Here is a 19,535-nt window from a genome sequence, read left to right on the forward strand (position 1 = left end):
ACTGTTTTAAGAATATTCTGAATGACCAATTAACTTCAAGTTTTAAAACTTCAGTTTTTACATTGAAAACATTTCCCCTCTACTCTGCAAAAAAGCAAATCTCCTCATCTACTGATAATTCTTTCAGCAGGTAGTCAACTCTCCCCATGTGCCTTTGGTCAGAAAACACACGCTCAGGTGGTTTACTTGCCTTCTCAGCCTTCTTAAAAGTGGTTACCACAAAGGACAAAGCTCACAACAGTACCAGGCAGTGAGTCCCTGTAGCAGGTGGCTAGATGGACAGAAAAGCCAACTGTGCCCCTCTTTATAACTAGAAATAGCAGGTCTGACATGAATTACCAACCTGTCTCCAAAGGCCAGTGACAATACATTTATAGTGGAAACTCTGGCTTATGAGGTCATCAAACAAAAAGATGAGAGTGTGTGTATGGTGAGGAGGGTGGAATTAATCAAGCACTGCCCAGTTTTTATTTAACATATAAAGCTCCAAGGGAGTGAGGTGGGAGAAAGTGACCCAGAGAGCTGTCTCATGAACTCCCTGGGTGTACTGGAAACACGAAATCCATTTTAGGATCGATGTATGTGCTGACAGTTCATTCTACCCTTTAATACCATGGCTCTTACACCGAGTGTCATTCTGGATAGAATCAAGCAAAAGAGTTCATTTTAATAAATATGTGTCATTTCAGGTAACGGAGAAGGCACTGGCAACCACTCCAGTACTCTTGCCTGGAAAATCCCATGGACGGAAGGCTGTAGTCCATGGGGTCGCTAAGAGTCATGTCACTTTCCCTTTTCCCTTTCATGCACTGGAGAAGGAAATGGCAACCCACTCCAGTGTTCTTGCCTGGAGAATCCCAGGGACGGGGGAGCCTGGTGGGCTGCTGTCTACGGGGTCGCACAGAGTCGGACACGACTGAAGCAACTTAGCAGCAGCATTTCAAGTAAATCACTTAAGTACTGACTTGTTAGAGGTTTTCAATTCATTAAAAATACAATACTGTTTATCTCTTTTAATAAATATAGATAAGAAGATGCCAAATGAATTATAAAAATAGAGATTTCAATAAATAAAAACTATATTGAAAACTTTAAAAAGGACAGAAAACTATTCGTTTCAGTAACAAAATGACTGAGCCTTCTTAAACTCTAATATTTCAAGTAAAAGAAATGAAGCAGATTAAGACATAAAAGAAAAATTAAGACATTATTTAAAAGGTGGTAATCTTACAGTTTTAACTTGGAATATGGCTGCACAATGTATACAGACATTTGCAATATAAGTCAGCCTTTTCCTGAATGCATATTGTGAAAACTTTGCATTTTCTGCCAATGCCATCATATACCTCCTCCCACTAATGGACTAGCCTGCAAGTATCTGGAGGCCAGTTCAGCACAAGGAATTCTAATGACATGGCAAAGAATACAATACATTACGTATGTGTCTATGCTCATCCTGTTTACAAACTAATTGGAAAGACAGGACCAAGTCACACTAGATAACTGGAAGAGTATGAATGCAATTCTTTAATGTTCTCAAAAGCCCAAAAGGAACTGAAAGAACGGAGAGATGAGTGCAGATCAGAGCCCCAGAAAACGCCTCCATGTGACTGAGCTGAGCACAGGCGACGCACAGCAGTGACCCCAGGTGCGGAGTGTGGGAGCCCGGCACAGGGAAACGGCAAGGGAGAGACGTGGAGCCCTGGGGAGACTACCTTGTGACCGCCTGGGGTGACAAGCAGACTCTCTATAGGCTGTACAGTGATGAGATTTCAGAACATCTTCAGTCATAAACAACTTTGAACAAACTGAGGAAAGGGACTTCCCTATAGGTCCAGTGGTTAAGACTCCGTGCCTCCAATGTGGGGGGCATGGGTTTTGCTGCAGTGAGGTGCACTTGAAAACTAAAAGAAAAAAAAGAGGAAAGAAAAAACCAAGCTCATCGGTAATACCATCACATCAACAAAAGTTTCTTTCCCTGAATTCCACCTAAGATTTTTTTAAAAATCTAAAGAGAGATAAGAGAGAAAGCAGAATCATGAGATTAGACAGAAAACTGATAGGATTACAAAGGTATGAGGAAATGAAGGTTTTTCTAAACAAGAAACAGCACCATGTAGCACAACAGACTCAAAACTGAAGACCCTGTAAATGGTGCAGGTCTTGCCAAGTGGTGGGGGCTGCACTGCACTCAGAGAGCGTGGGCACGAGATCGGTGTGGAGCGAGGAGAAGAGCCAAGGCCACGGTGATTGAGAACTTTCCAGTGATGAGGAGCTTCCAGCAGGTGGAACACAGAAGCTCTCATAAAGAGATTCCGTTATCCTCTTCCACAAATGCAGAACTAAATAAATTTAATGCCTTTTAAGACCAAATACAGCATTCTGGATTCCTGACTGCTTTGAACCACCTCTTTACAGTTCCCTCTGGGCAGACTTATAACCGTCTCCTTTTTATAACTGATTATGGTCCAGGAAAGTACTGCCATATGCTATTGCTTGTGAATTTAGTCACTTAAAAAGACCATTTATACTTTAACTCTGGTAAACTGTTCCTGTTCAGGCTTTCTGGAAACTGAAAAGTAGGTTTTACTTAGTAAAGGCAAGAATCTTCACACTTTCCTAATTTATTCACAATAGGAAACCAAGTTACTCGTCCTGTCAGAGTCTGAACTACAGAAGACAGCAAGGACCTAACAGACTTCAGCTGATCTCATACTAGTCAATATACTATCTTGCAATCTTGATTAGTCTGTATTGTGGTGCTGAAATATATAGGAAGTGTGTTTCTTACCAGGTTGTGGCTGTTTTCTGAGTCTTGGATTCTGATTGCCTTTTACTATATTTACCCTCTGTTTCTGTGGAGGTTTCTTCATGGGTGGCTTAGCCGTTGGAACAGGTGTGTCTGGAGAGGTCGCTCGTCTCCTTGCCCTTTTAGCATTCGTTGCCACTGGAACATCTTTAGAACTAGGAGCTTCTTGGGCTTTCCTACCCAGTTTGGGTATCTGTACAAACTGTGTAGTCAGCACCTCAGCACCTTATGCAGAAAAGACACCATTTTTTAAGGGGTGGGGGCTCACATATTTATCAGCATAGCTTTCTCCTTTGATTTCTTTTGTTGTGTGGGGAATAACTTTAGTAATGGGGAATAAAATATAAAATTTGGGATAGTTCATTAACAATTTTTTTTTAAACAAAGCAAGAGTTAAAAACCTCTCACATAAGTATAAAAATATGAACTTGTTAAGTCTGGTCTATCTATCCAGATTAGAAGAAAATATCAGAGTAGTAACTTTATAAAAATAAAACAACAATTAAAAAAAAATTCCATAATCTTTGCTGACTGATGTAACAGGTAAGGCTGAATATTCTAGTTCACAGCACTGGGACAAATAATTCAATTTACCCAAAAGCGACAGAGGTCCCATGAAGTGATGTGGTTGAAACCGTAAGCACACTGCAGAGATGAGACTGCAGATTCACAAAGACCTTACATGTTTTTCTTCACTACACCTAAATGTTAATACCAAAGCCTTAACACCCGCCTGAAAAAAATCACCTCTTAAGAGAAGATGCAGGAAGGTACACTGAAAAAAATCCTCAACCTACTCCCCTTATGGCAGAAAGTGAAGAAAAACTAAAAAGCCTCTTGATGAAAGCAAAAGAGGAGAGTGAAAAAGTTGGCTTAAAACTGAACATTCAGAAAAGTAAGATCGTGGCATCCGGTCCCATCACTTCATGGCAAATAAACGGGGAAACAATGGAAACACTGAGAGACTTTATTTTTTTGGGCTCCCAAACCACTGCAGATGGTGACTGCAGTCATGAAATTAAAAAACGCTTGCTCCTTGGAAGAAAAGCTATGGTTTTTCCAGTATTCGTGTATGGATGTGAGAGCTGGACTATAAAGAAAGCTGAGCGCTGAAGAATTGATGCTTTTGAACTGTGGTGTAGAAGAAGAATTGAGAGTCCTTTGGACTGCAAGGACATCCAACCAGTCCATCCTAAAGGAAATCATCCCTGAATATTCATTGGAAGGACTGAAGCTGAAGCTCCAATACTTTGGTGGCCACCTGATGTGAAGAACTGAATCATTGGAAAAGACCCTGATGCTGGGAAAGATTGAAGGTGGGAGGAGAAGGGACGACAGAGGATGAGACAGTTGGATGGCATCAATGACTCAATGGATATAAGTTTAAGTAAGCTCCAGGAGTTGGTGATGGACAGGGAAGCCTGGCGTGTTGCAGTCCATGGGGTTGCAAAGAGTCGGACACAACTGAGCAACTGAACTGAACTGAACTTACAAAATGCTCAGCTTTACTTCTCAGGGAAAGAGCTAAAGGTGGAGGGAGATGAGAAAAAAACTATTAATGACCTGCTTGTATCACACATAGCAAGTGTTTCAATGCTTTAAGAGTTGAAAAAAATGTTAATAAATGTTCCCTGTGAAAACTGTTTTCCACATTGTTTCCTGTGAAAACTATTTTCCATACTGACTATATAAAATTATCATACCTCTGAATGTTTGTAAACATTTTAAATTCACATCATATAGAAAATACTATTTCTAATTGCAAACAGAAAAATGATACTAAACAGTGTAAGAATGTGATGGTTATTAGTGAAATATAAAAAAGAGACCAATTTCATTTTATGTTTTTGAAAATCAGAGGAATAAGTGGTTTTTTAAAAAGCTTTTAGGGCTCTCTTAATGTTGGACATTTCCCTGGGTTTAATTATTTTCTTCCCTACTAAACTAATAAAGGCAACAGAGCAGCATAGTTTTGTTTGTTCCAGAATAAGACTTCTGATTCTACATCAGTTACAATTTTTAAACATTTTGCCATTAAAAAAGGCAAAATATAAATCAAACAGGAAAATGAAAGTGAAACTGAAAGTCACTCAGTCATGTCCGACTTTTTGTGACCCCATGGACTATACAGTCCATGGAATTCTCCAGGCCAGAATACTGGAGTGGGTAGCCTTTCCTTTCTCCAGGGGATCTTCCCAACCCAGGCATCTAACCCAGGTCTCCTGCATAAAAGTGGAAAATGATTAATACTAAATTGAGAAGAGAAAGGAAACAAGATAAGATGATCAAGACGAGGGGACATGTAAGATCTGCACGGGCAGGAAGTGAACACCTCTCATGACCCAGGTCCTGGGAAGAAAAGGGGAAACATGACCCTGCAGGGACCACCCTGCTTATCTGCATCACTCAACAGCATGTTTCTCAAACTGCGCACAATAACCCATGGGTGGACTGTCAAATAAACCTAGTGGGCTGCAACCAGAATTCTTTATTAAATGAAACAGAATATATCAGATTATACTGCACAAAGTTAGGGTAAATGTTTTCTGAAATTTCTGTTTCAGTATGTATGCATTTGTGTATACTGGACTAAAACATAAAACACATTTCTTACAGTGGATGAAATTTAAAATGTTTTGAGAAATAGTGACAACATATATGTTGAATTACAGATAATATATTTAACACCTTTAAGTAAATTCATATAGAGAAGAAAGCCAATATGGCCTGGAATGTGTGCGGGAAAGTGTGTGTCTGCTTCATGCTGCCCTTCTTTCCACCACCTTCCTAAACACACACACCATTTCTCAAACTATAATTGGTCAGAAATAACTATTTGTTAAACCAAAGGGTAAAATCTTAATTATCTAGGATCCTGGGGGATCCACACATCTCCAGTATTTCTTCTTTAGGCATCAAGTGTTAAATTCACAACATGACAGACAAGGCCAGCTAAGACACATGCTCATAAGCAGCCTCCCGCTTTGCCTGCGATCAAGTACAGAGATGATGGGGAAATGCCTAAGGGGCTCTGGCCACAGTCTGCTCGCCCTTCTCAAAGAGAACATGGAGCGTAAGTTCCCTCAGTTCAGTCACTCACTCGTGTCTGACTCTTTGCGACCCCATGGACTGCAGCACGCTAGGACTCCCTGTCCATCACCAACTCCCGGAGCTTATTCAAACTCATGTCCATTGAGTCGGTGATGCCATCCAACCATCTCATCCTCTGTCATCCCCTTCTCCTCCCACCTTCAATCTTTCCCAGCATCAGAGTCTTTTCCAATGAGTCAGTTCTTTCTATTAGGTGGCCAAAGTACTGGAGTTTCAGCTTTGGCATCAGTCCTTCCAATGAATATTCAGGACTAATTTCCTTTAAGTTCTCTATTTTTAAACAAATACACTACACATATCTGAGGGGGCTCTAAGCCAGAGTTGTGCTGTCTGCTGTGCTCTGCTGGCTAAAGTGCACTTGACTGACACTACATGGCTCTGGATGCGGGCTCCTACTCAGTTTTCAGGGACAACAAAACCACTTGTGAACTGTTTCTTTACATACGTCTCCAGGCCACTGGACACTGGTTTCAGTAGGTCCGTACCAGACAGCAGGTCCAGGTGACCACCTTTAGAACACATCAAGGGTTAGAACTCTGCCCCAGGGTGCTCTGGTTGTGGAGGCCCAGGTGGACCCTCTTTAGATGTGCTCAGGCCGTCACTCAAAACTTTCTACCAGTTGCTCTTAGTGTGCCTGATGTTAGGAGATCCTATCCAATCTGTCCCAGGGCAGTTCAGAAACTGAAAGACCTTATTTCTTAGAAAGGTAAGTAAATAACTAAGTGGCAACTGGAGCAGTTTTACAAGTGAATAAGGGCTTCTGGTGGGCAGGCTTTTGTCCTGTTGACTTTCACCTGTCACCTCGATCAGTGCTCCCCAGCTCTAGTGTGCATACAAGCCATCGGGAGAGAACACCTCACAGATGCCACCAAGCTATGGTCCAGGACTGTCACACAGGGTGGGGACATAACGTTTGAAAACCCACATGATGTGCTTACCTCTTTTTCTCCTCTGAGGAAACTGTCCTTTGACTAGCTTGAGAGTCGTGGAAGAGGCGGGACCCTTGTTTTCTCTAGCAGGAGTCCTTTTGGGGAAGGGTCGGTACAAGCTCACCCTTTTACTCTGTACCATGGGCAGCTTGCTTGCCTTTCTCTTGGGCTGCACTCTCAGATTTGGTGCTAGGCTCAGTGGGACCAGAGCTCCCTGTCTTGCTTGAAACACGTCTTCAGAGTTATTTCCAGTTTCTGTATCTTTTCTTCCTTCTGCCTCTGAGTTGTGAAATTCAGGATCTGGAGTCATCACTAAAGAAAAGCCTGCATTGCATATCCCATCTGAAATAGAAGGAGACTGAGGACGCTCTGCCAATAGACCTAACACAGTAGACACTCCCAAAATGTACCCGCTCGCATTTGAAAAGTAAGACTTCAGCTGAGTTAAAGACTGTAAAGGGCACTTTTCAGCTGGAGGAGTCAAGTCAAAACCACTGGACACTTGGCCAGAGAAGCCAGTTTCTTTAAATCCGTCCTGGGAAGCAGCAGTCAGTGGAGGGCTTTTGTTCACCTTGGACAAGTCTTGGAAATTATGCTTTACTAATGTGTTTAGAGAGATTCCTTTTTCAGAAAATGATTTCTTTGCTTCTAGCAGGGCACAATTGAGGGCAGGCAAAACGGGCACCACCTTCAATGAGATGTTGTCTTCAACTTTCAAGTCTGTAAGACCTAAAATATATATGCATGTATTAAAAACCTGAACTTTTTTTTTTTCCAAAAATCATGCAGGAAAAAAAATGCTTTATATTACAAAATTATAGGATGGTTAAATATGATGAGTGTTTCAAATGGTAATCTAAATAGCAATTAATAGAAGGCTTATGAATGCACTTAATGAACATATATATGAAAATACATACAGAATCAAAACAGAGTCATTCAGGAGGGATGACAAGGTGAGAATTAAGAAGGCAGGTCTGCCTCCAGCTTCGAAAAATAGCACTGGCTCTTAGAGTTGGCAGAGTTGCTTTTCTGTTCTTGTCTGTACCTTATATGACCTACTTCAAACTCTCTTAACAAGGTATTCAAAGGTGAAAACGTCCTTTGGTTAGCATTTTGACTTTCCTTTTTCTTCTAGCTTTATTGAGATATAAGTGAAATACGGCACTGTGTACATTCAGAATTTACAGCATAATGATTTGACTTACATACATCATTAAACAGTTACCTCAGTAAGTCTAGTGAACAACCATCATACCATATAGATACAAAATTAAAGAAATAAAGTTTTTTTCCTTGTGATGGGAACCAACTGAACTCAAACAAAGTAAACCCCTAAGTAACCCTCAAGTTAATATTATGTAACTAGACTGACTGGAAAATCCCACGGACGGAGGTGCCTGGTAGGCTGCAGTCCATGGGGTCTCTAAGAGTCGGACACGACTGAGCGACTTTACTTTCACTTTTCACTTTCCTGCATTGGAGAAGGAAATGGCAACCCACTCCAGTGTTCTTGCCTGGAGAATCCCAGGGATGGGGGAGCCTGGTGGGGTGCTGTCTACGGGGTCGCACAGTGTCGGACACGAATGAAGCGACATAGCAGCAGCAGCAGCAGCAGCAGCAGCAGCAGCAGACTGACTAGTCTGTGTTCCTCAATGAAGGAAGAGTGGTAATGGACTCATTAAAGTGATAATCAGGCTTACACCTGACAGCTCTGCATCAGAGGCTAGACCATGCTTATTCTCCAGTTTTATTCATTATCTCCCCTGACCAGAGCCTTTCTGGACTTTGTTTCCTAACTACCCTCTGAAATTCTAATACCACCGATCTACTGTATATCTATTTATACTAGATAAATAGATGAGTAATACTTTTTGCCCCTAATAGACAATTCCTGGTCCTGGGGAAGGAGACAAGCAGTCCAGATAAAGGCAAGTGCTTCTGTGAAGACCTTAAGTCCTACTGACGGGGAGACTTTGATGAAACTACTTCCTGGCTATTGCTCTTCAAGAACAAATGAATCCAGTTTTGGACACGCTGAATGTGAAGAATATCTGAGACACCTAAGTGGAAAGAGATGTCAATAGGCAGGTGGATACTGAGTGGGAATAGACAAGCAAGGATAAGCCTGCAGAAATGAAGGACTGACCAGGCAGAGTAAAGGGGGAAAGTTATTTTAGAGAAGGAAACAGCTGCCAGAGTCATGTGCTGCTGGGGGTTTAAGATGAGGACTGAAACGTGGCCCACAGCTGTCGTGGACTGCCTGTGCCCTTACCTGCTGCTGGTGGAGGTGAGTGGAATAAATGCAACCCGTGTAGACCTGTCTGCTCCTCTCTAAAACCTACACATAATGAGAATCAGAAGAAAATCAGGTTGCCGATTTGATACTAGTAAACATATTGGAAAACATTTTTTCAAAAAAGTGGTCCTTACCTGTTTCGTACATTAAGGCTGATGACGTAAGTAAAATGAAAAATTCTCGATCTTCTAAGCATTTGATGATTGCCTTAAACATAAAAAAGCAAGAAAGAAGATTCAATTTCCTTCTCCTTCTACCACATTCTTCAGTGATTTTTAACCTTATGAAAAGTTAAGGAAAAAGATTCTTGAAATGTTAGTATTTATGGGAAGCAGAACAATTTTGTCCCCTAGTATCAGAAATTTCAAGTCCCTTACTGCTCAAATAATCTTTGCTTTGTTAGGGCTACATATAATAAATAACTGGAATATCAAGGGTTAGTTTTTGGATAGTGTTCAACTATGTAACAAATCAATCAGAAACTTTTCTCATTGTCCTGTTTGACATTTGCTGTGTAAGTATCTGCTCTGTTTCCCTTTAGCCACTACAAATTCAAGGTCAATCAGACCTATGATTAGCATCAATAAGCTCAAGTTAACACAAAACATATCACAGAATCCTGGAACTAGAAAAACTGGAAGATATCATCCATTAAAGGAATCCTTTCCACAGCATACTAGGAGACGGGGACAGGGAGGCCTGGTGTGCTGCGATTCACGGGGTCGTGAAGAGTCGGACACGACTGAGCGACTGAACTGAATAACAGGCAATAACATCATTAGGTCCCTGGTAATAAGAAATGCAGACAGAAAATGCAGCTCTTCTTTCCCATTATTCACCATTTCAAAAGCCTATATACATATAACAAAGACAAAATCCAATGTTCATATAATAATCATTGAGTTAAAAAACAAAGAATAAAACATACCACTTCATGAAGAGACAAAATACTGTATTTCAAAAATTGACAGGTCATAAGCCTACAAATCTGATAAATTAATAAATCATTCACTAACAACTCAAGTATGAAAAAAAGACTTCTAATTCTTTACTAGAATGCTACCCACAGGAACCATCACTATGGTGCGTCTCCATATGTTTCTCCCACAGTCCCTGTGTATCAAGTTCTCAATTTCAGGGAAAATAATAATTATATGTTAAATGGATGACTCTTACCAACTGTTCCCTTTTAATGGATTCTATTAGTTTATCTACTTTCTCCCCCCGTTTGTTTGAGAGCTCCACCTCATACATATTGAAGCACATGTCTTGGCAACAGACTGTGGAAAAAAATCAGAAACACAGAACATTTCTTATTTTTAAATACTATGATGCTTTTTTTTTTTTTTACAACCGGTTTATTCATTTTATATTTTAAAAGAAGAAATAGGAATACTATTCAAAAAACATGGATCATTCAATGTTCTTGGTTATAAAACCCCTTAATAAAAAGTTACTGTATACAGTATTTAAAAACAATGCTTTTATTTATACTACACTAATATAAAGTTAACAAGACAAATAAATATATATAAATAAAAACATCAATGTTGCCATGAATTAATCTAAATGACTAAGAACTTTCCTCTCATGTTTTCTGCTTTATTTCATTTAAAAGTACAGGTGACCCTTGAATGCCTCTCCCTCAACCCCCTGTGCAGTCAGTATTTCCAATATATGATTACCCTGGATAATCATGATTCCACATCCAAGGACTGGGTGGTACTGTAATATGCACTACTGAAAAAAAACTGCTTATAAGTAGACTTAAGCAATTCAAATCTGTGTTGTTCCAGAGTCAGTGGTAAATAAATAAAAACAACCACAAAACCTCTGTTCTCCTTGAAAGTAATGATTACGAGTTTCCAACTGTTTGTAAGCGTATCTCTGCTTAATTCCCTCAGTATTCTATATTAAAGCTAGTCTCTGCCATATTAAATGAAACTACCATTCATCACTTTGAGCTGGCCTCCCAGGAACTGAATCACATGGTTACTCTATCCCTTTCACAAAAGACCCTTTTAAGAATCACTTAAGGGAAAAACAAAAGTAAGGAGGGAGAGAAAGTGTGTGTGCACGCATGTATGTGTATGAGAGAGTGGAAAACAACTGGAACAAAGCTCAGGACACGCAGTGTACCATGACATCTGAACAGACCTTTGTGCTCCATGTAATTCTGTTTTTTAAAAGCAGCTTCTGGTAGTCTCTCTTTCAAAGATGACACTTTCATTACATACTTAAAATCTAGTTCATGTGGTCTAAAAAACAAAACAATATCATGTAATGTAATAAACACTAAAACTAGAGCTTCAAAATTTCGATTTTCTAATATAAATGAAAACAAAACTATTAAAATCACAAAAATTTTTAAATCTATAAACTCTAAATCAAATAATGTATATATTCATAAATACTAGAGATTTTTGGGTATATGACCTTATAAATTGGCTTCCCCGGTGGCTCAGACAATAAAAAATCTGCCTGCAACGCAGGAGATCCCTGGGTCAGGAAGATACCCTGAAGAAGGGAATGGCAATCCACTCCAGTACTCTTGCCTGGAGAATCCTATGCACCAAGAAGCCTGGCAGGCTATAGTCCACGGGGTCACGAAGAGTCAGGCATGACAAGACTATCCATGGGGTCACAAAGAGTCATGCATGACTGAGGACTAACACCTCATAAACCATGGTTTGCAAATATGTTCACATTAACTGAATGCATGCATTTTCGTTATAACCAAAATATCCATAAGTGTGGAATAATTATGTATTCTGGAATGGAATGAGAATCTTCTAGAAATTATACCACATAAGAGTTGAAAGCTTTCGACAATACAGGACTGCCTACCATGCAGGGCCACATAAAGAACCACATCTAGACTAGCACCATTTCCTTCTTTAAAACTTAGTTAGAAATACTTGTACACTTACGGATACCTCCTTTTCCCCCTAAATACTTCTCTGTGTGCACTTTTAAGAAAAACATTTCCTTCTATAACCACACACACACACACAAAAGATATACCCATCTGAATGCAGAGATCCAAAGAATAGCAAGGAGAGATAAGAAGGCCTTCCTAAGTGATCAATGCAAAGAAATAGAGGTAAACAATAGAATGGGAACGACTAGAGATCTTTTCTAGAAAATCAGAGATACCAAGGGAACATTTCATGCAAAGATGGGCACATTAAAGGACAGAAATGGTATGGACCTAACAGAAGCAGAAGATATTAAGAAGGCATGGCACTAATACACAGAAGAACTATACAAAAAAATATCTTAATGACCCAGATAACCATGAGGGTTTGATCACTCACCTGGAGCCAGACATCCTGGAGTGCGAAGTCAAGTAGGCCTTAGGAAGCATCACTAGGAACAAAGCTAGTGGAGGTGATGGAATCCCAGCTGAGTTATTTCAAATCCTAAAAGATGATGCTGCACTCAATATGCCAGCAAATTTGGAAAACTTCAGCAGTGGCCACAAGACCAGGAAACGTCAGATTTCATTCCAATCCCAAAGAAAGGCAATGCCAGAGAATGCTCAAACTACTGCACAATCACACTCATCTCACACGCTAGCAAGTAATGCTCAAAATTCTCCAAGTGAGATTGGTATGTGAATCATTCAATAGTATGTGAACTGAGAAGTTCCAAATGTTCAAGTTGGATTTAGAAAAGGCAGAGGAACCAGAGAACAAATTGCCAACATCCGTTGCATCATCGAAAAGCAAGAGAGTTTCAGAAAATCATCTATTTCTGCTTTATTGACTACTCCAAAGCCTTTGACTGTGTGGAACACAACAAACTGTGGAAAATTCTTAAAGAGCTGGGAATACCAGACCACCTTACCTGCCTCCTGAGAAATCTGTATGCAGGTCAAGAAGCAACAGTTAGAACTGGACAAGGAACAATAGACTGGTTCCAAATTGGGAAAGGAGTACGTCAAGGCTGTATATTGTCACCCTGCTTATTTAACTTATATGCAGTGTTCATCATGCAAAATGCCAGGCTGAATGAATCCCAAGCTGAAATCAAGACTGCCGGGAGAAATATCAATAACCTCAGATACACAGATGACACCACCCTTATGGCAGAAAGCAAAGAAGAACTAAAGAGCCTCTTGATGAAAGTGAAAGAGGAGAGTGAAAAAGTTGTCTTAAAACTTGACATTCAGAAAACTAAGATCGTGGAATCTGGTCCCATCACTTCATGGCAAATAGACGGGGAAACAATGTCAGACTTTATCTTTTTGGGCTCCAAAATCACTGCAGATGTTGACTGCAGCCATGAAATTAAAAGATGCTTGCTCCTTGGAAGAAAAGCTATGACCAACCTAGACAACATATTAAAAAGCAGAGATATTACTTAGCCAACAAAGGTCCATCAAGTATGGTTTTTCCAGTAGTCATGTATGGATGTGAGAGTTGGACTATAAAGAAAGCTGAGCACCACCGAAAATTGATGCTTTTGAATTATGGTGCTGGAGAAGACTGTTGGGAATCCCTTGGACTGCAAAGAGATCCAACTAGTCCATCCTAAAGGAAATCAGTCCTGAATATTCATTGGAAGGACTGAAGCTGAAGCTCCAATATTTTGGCCACCTGATGCGAAGAACTTATTTACTGGGAAAGACCCTGATGCTGGGAAAGACTGAAGGCGGAGGGAGAAGGGGACAACAGAGGATGAGATGGTTGGGTGGCATCACCGACTCAATGGACCAGCTCTGGGAGTTGGTAATGGACAGGGAAGCCTTGCGTGCTGTAGTCCATGGAGTCGCAAAGAGTCAGACACGACTGAGCGATTGAACTGACTGAACTGATATAACCACAAAACAATTAGCAAACTCAAGACATCAACGATACAGTACAGTTCTTTAATCTACAGCACTCACTAAGGTACCTGGTAACAAGAGAAGGCACTGCTTTTTTCTGGTTCAGAATCCAATCCAGCATGACACACGACACTTATGTCTCTCTCATCTCCTTCAACCTGCAACAGTCTTCATCTTCACTGACCTTGATATTTCTGAATAATACAGGCCATTTACTTTGCAGACTGTCCCTCAATCTGGGCATGTCTGATGTTTCCTCCTGATTAGACTGGCAGGAACACCACAGACATGATATCGTGTTATTCTCTGTGCATTGTGTCATTCTCTGTGCGTCATGTCAGGAAGCTCCTGATGTTTATTTCTTTCCTGGTGATGTTACCTTATCCACTGAGTTAAAATGCGCCTGAGGTCAGGGGCAGCAGCCGAGAGGAGCAACCCCACGTCCAAGGAGCGGTGGCTGCGCAGGTGCAGGAGGGCTGAGAGGAGCTACTCCACATTCAAGGTCAGGAGGGGCAGCCGTGAGGAGATACCCCACGTCCAAGGTAAGAGAAACCCAAGTAAGATGGTAGGTGTTGCAAGAGGGCATCAGAGGGCAGACATACTCAAACCATAATCACAGAAAACTAGTCAATCTGATCACACAGACCACAGCCTAACTCAATGAAACTAAGCCATGCCCTGTGGGGCCACCCAAGACGGACGGGTCTTGGTGGAAGGGTCTGACAGAATGTGGTCCACTGGAGAAGGGAATGGCAAACCACTTCAGTATTCTTGCCTTGAGAACCCCATGAAAAGTATGAAAAGGCAAAATGGTAGGATACTGAAAGAGGAACTCCCCAGGTCAGTAGGTGCCCAATATGCTACTGGAGATCAGTGGAGAAATAACTCCAGAAAGAGTGAAGGGATGGAGCCAAAGCAAAAACAATACCCAGTTGTGGATGTGACTGGTGATAGAAGCAAAGTCTGATGTTGTAAAGAGCAATATTGCATAGGAACCTGGAATGTCAGGTCCATGAATCAAGGCAAATTGGAAGTGGTCAAACAGGAGATGGCAAGAGTGAACGTCAACATTCTAGGAATCAGCGAACTAAAATGGACTGGAATGGGTGAATTTAACTCAGATGACCATTATATCTACTACTGTGGGCAAGAATCCCTTAGAAGAAATGCAGTAGCCATCATAGTCAACAAGAGAGTCAGAAATGCAGTACTTGGATGCAATCTGAAAAATTACAGAATGATCTCTGTTCATTTCCAAGGCAAACCATTCAATATCACAGTAATCCAAGCTTATGCTCCAACCAGTAATGCTGAAGAAGCTGAAGTTGAATGGTTCTATGAAGACCTACAAGACATTTTAGAACTAACATGCAAAAAACAGATGTCCTTTTCATCATAGGGGACTGGAATGCAAAAGTAGGAAGTCAAGAAACACCTGGAGTAACAGGCAAATTTGGCCTTGGAATATGGAATGAAGCAGGGCAAAGACTAATAGAGTTTTGCCAAGAAAATGCACTGGTCACAGCAAACACCCTCTTCCAACAACACAAGAGAATACACGTGGACATCACCAGATGGTCAACACCGAAATCAAACTGATTATATTCTTTGCAGCCAAAGATGGAGAAGCTCTTTACAGTCAGCAGAAACAAGACCAGGAGCTGACTGTGGCTCAGATCATCAACTCCTTATTGCCGAATTCAGACTGAAGAAAGTAGGGAAAACCACTAGACCATTCAGGTATGACCTAAATCAAATCCCTTATGATTATACAGTGGAAGTGAGAAATAGATTTAAGGGACTAGATCTGATACAGTGCCTGATGAACTATGGACCGAGGTTCGTGACATTGTACAGGAGACAAGGATCAAGACCATCCCCATGGAAAAGAAATGCAAAAAAGCAAAATGGCTGTCTGAGAAGGTCTTACAAATAGGTGTAAAAAGAAGAGAAGTGAAAAGCAAAGGAGAAAAGGAAAGATATTCCCACTTGAATGCAGAGTTCCAAAGAATAGCAAGGAGAGATAAGAAAGCCTTCCTTAGTGATCAATGCAAAGAAACAAAGCAAAACAATAGAATGGGAAAGACTAGAGATCTCTTCAAGAAAATTAGAGGTAACACGGGAATATTTCATGCAAAGATGGGCACATTAAAGGACAGAAATGGTATGGACCTAACAGAAGCAGAAGATATTAAGAAGAGGTGGCAAGAATACACAGAAGAACTGTACAAAAAAGATCTTCATGACCCAGGTAATCACAATGGTGTGATCACTCACCTAGAGCCAGACATCCTGGAATGTAAAGTCAAGTGGGCCTTAGGAAGCATCACTAGGAACAAAACTAGTGAAGGTGATGGAATTCCAGTTGAGCTATTTCAAATCCTGAAAGATGATGCTGTGAAAGTGCTGCACTTAATATGCCAGCAGATTTGGAAAACTCAGCAGTGGTCACAGGACTATAAAAGGTCAATTTTCATTCCAATCCCAAAGAAAGGCAATGCCAAAGAATGCTCAAACTACCACACAATTGCACTCATCTCACATGCTAGTAAAGTAATGCTCAAAATTCTCCAAGCCAGGCTTCAGCAATACATGAACCGTAAACTTCCAGATGTTCAAGCTGGTTTTAGAAAAGGCAGAGGAACCAGAGATCAAATTGCCAGCATCCGCTGGATCATCGAAAAAGCAAGAGAGTTTCAGAAAAACATCTATTTCTGCTTTATTGACTATGCCAAAGCCTTTAACTGTGTGGACCACAATAAACTGTGGAAAATTCTGGAAGAGATGGGAATACCAGACCAGCTGACCTGCCTCTTGAGAAACCTGTATGCAGGTCAGGAAGCAACAGTTAGAACTGGACATGGAACAACAGACTGGTTCCAAATAGGAAAAGGAGTACGTCAAGGCTGTATATTGTCACCCTGCTTATTTAACTTCTGTGCAGAGTACATCATGAGAAAAGCTGGGCTGGAAGAAGCACAAGCTGGAATCAAGATTGCCGGGAGAAATATCAATAACCTCAGATATGCAGATGACACCACCCTTATGGCAGAAAGTGAAGAGGAACTAAAAAGCCTCTTGCTGAAAGAGAAAGAGGAGAGTAAAAAGTTGGCTTAAAGCTCAACATTCAGAAAACTAAGATCAGGGCATCTGGTCCCATCAGATAGATGGGGAAATAGATGGGGAAACAGTGGAAACAGTGTGAGACTTTATTTTTTGGGGCTCCAAAATCACTGCAGATGGTGATTGCAGCCATGAAATTAAAAGACACTTACTCCTTGGAAGGAAAGTTATGACCAACCTAGACAGCATATTAAAAAACAGAGATATTACTTTGCCAAGAAAGGTCCGTCTAGTCAAGGCTATGGTTTTTCCAGTGGTCATGTACAGATCTCAGAGTTGGACTGTGAAAAAAGCTCAGCGCTGAATAATTGATGCTTTTGAACTGTGGTGTTGGAGAAGACTCTTGAGAGTCCCTTGGACTGCAAGGTGATCCAACCAGTCTATTCTAAAGGATATCAGTCCTGGGTGTTCATTGGAAGGACTGATGCTAAAGCTGAAACTCCAAAACTTTGGCCACCTCATGCGAATAGCTGACTCAGTGGAAAACACCCTGATGCTGGGAGGGATTGAGGGCAGGAGGAGAAGGGGACGACAGAGTATGAGATGGCTGGATGGCATCACCGACTTGATGGACATGAGTTTGAGTAGACTCCTGGAGTTGGTGATGGACAGGGCGGCCTGGCATGCTGCAGTTCATAGGGTTGCAAAGAGTCGGACACGACTGAGCAACTGAACTGAACTGAACTGAGTTAAAATGCCATGTGCAGCTTCTTCTATTATAAGGTCTGTGTTTTTTCCTTTGTGAAATATGTAAATTCCATCAAACTTCCACCTACTTTATCAAGCCTCCATTGATCATTATGATGTTGCCAAAATGTGATTTCCTAATTTCATCACTCTTTCTACACTTACTGCTGCTGCTGCTAACTCACTTGTCGTGTCCGACTCTGTGCAATCCTATAGACGGCAGCCTATCAGGCTCCCCCGTCCTTGGGATTCTCCAGGCAAGAACACTGGAGTGGCTTCTACACTTACTAGTTGTACTCTGTACAACTACTGAGACTGTGTGCTGCAGCTCCTGAAGCCTGCACTCCTAAAGCCTGTGCTGCTCAACGAGAGAAGCCACCACTATGAGCTGTCCCAGTACTGCAACTAGAGAGTAGCCCCCTGCTCACCATAACTAGAGAAAGTTGCACAAAGCAATGAAGGCTCATGCAATCTAAATAAACAAACAAACATAAAACTTCTAAAAAGAGCCAATAAAAAGAAAATTATTTCTAATAGAACACTAACTTTCACTTTCTATTTCAGTTAAAGCATATCTAACTTTCAAGGGGTTTGGGGGCAAACTAAATAGATTAAACAAAAAAGTATCACAAGATACCCAGGGAAAAAATACTGTAATTCATTATCATATAAATACATGTAACAGCTCCTCTAATACTACCTTAGGAAAATCATGTGAAAATTAGATTCTGCATATCTTAATAAAAACTATAATAGAATTAAGTGGCTATAATCTGCATCTGTTATCCAATTTGTTTCTCACAGAAAGTCAAACTTCTAGCATTAAGTAAATTAATTTAGCCTGAGAGTTTATTTTTCCACAAATGGATTAAGATGCTAAAAATTTTAAAGTGATTTATCAAAGTTTATAAAACTAAAATGTAGGGACTTCACTTTGCCAACAAAGGTCCATATAGCCAAAGCTATGTTTTTTTTAGCAGTCATATATAGATGTGAGAGCTGGACCGTAATGAAGGCTGAGCACCAAAGAACTGATGCTTTTCAACTACGGTGTTGGAGAAGACTCTTGAGACTTCCTTGGATAGCAAGATCAAACCAGTCAATCCTCAAGGAAATCAACCCTGAATATTCATTGGAAGGACTGATGCTGAAGCTCCAATACTGTGGCCACCTGATATAAAGAGCCAACTCATTGGAAAAGACCCTGATGCTGGGAAAGATTGAGGGCAGGAGGAGAAGGGGACAATAGAGGATGAGATGGTTGGATGGAATCACTGACTCAATGGACATGAGTTTGAGCAAATTCCAGGAGATAGTGAAGGACAGGGAAGCCTGGCTTGCTACAGTCCATGGGGTTACAGAGTCAGACACAGCTTAGCAACTGAGCAACAATAAAACTAACTTATTCCAAAGCAAAGGTCAGATTTAGATTTGAATTTAGGTCTCTTGTGTCACGGCCCTGTACTCTATACATCTCCTGAAGAATAACCTAAAACCAAGTATAGCTGGTATATTTCATACCAGTGCCAACAAGCAGGACCTCAAAATGAGAACTGAAAACTTAGAGAAGCATTAGTAAAGGGCATTAATTCAACACTTACAGTTGTTTTGGAACTGCTGTACCATAGGAAGACCAAAGAGTTATATCACACAGCAGACAGCCTTGTATAATTAATTTCCCTTTCCATGGACAGATGAGAACTGTAAGAAATGAGGTTAAGAAAGAAACTGATTATTTTATTTTTG

At 40.7% G+C, this 19,535-nt stretch overlaps 1 protein-coding gene across 7 annotated transcripts in view; it reads right to left on the reverse strand.

Moving 5' to 3' along the window:
- FAM208B (family with sequence similarity 208, member B) overlaps nt 1-19,535 on the reverse strand; it is a 67,572-nt gene that overhangs the window by 13,956 nt on the left and 34,081 nt on the right. For 5 of the 7 annotated variants that reach the window (XM_010836367.1, XM_010836366.1, XM_010836365.1 and 2 more), the window contains 8 exons: nt 19,391-19,490; nt 11,306-11,406; nt 10,325-10,428; nt 9,283-9,355; nt 9,125-9,190; nt 6,859-7,578; nt 2,792-3,034; nt 1,716-1,904 (listed from right to left, as the gene is read on the reverse strand). In XM_010836367.1, the coding sequence (XP_010834669.1) occupies nt 1,716-1,904; nt 2,792-3,034; nt 6,859-7,578; nt 9,125-9,190; nt 9,283-9,355; nt 10,325-10,428; nt 11,306-11,406; nt 19,391-19,490 (1,596 nt within the window). The remainder of the gene's footprint in view (nt 1-1,715; nt 1,905-2,791; nt 3,035-6,858; nt 7,579-9,124; nt 9,191-9,282; nt 9,356-10,324; nt 10,429-11,305; nt 11,407-19,390; nt 19,491-19,535) is intronic. The other 2 variants (XM_010836368.1, XM_010836369.1) reach the window with 2 other exon arrangements.

Source organism: Bison bison, unplaced genomic scaffold (genome assembly GCF_000754665.1).
Source record: "Bison bison bison isolate TAMUID 2011002044 unplaced genomic scaffold, Bison_UMD1.0 scf7180017864063, whole genome shotgun sequence".
Taxonomy (NCBI): domain Eukaryota; kingdom Metazoa; phylum Chordata; class Mammalia; order Artiodactyla; family Bovidae; genus Bison; species Bison bison.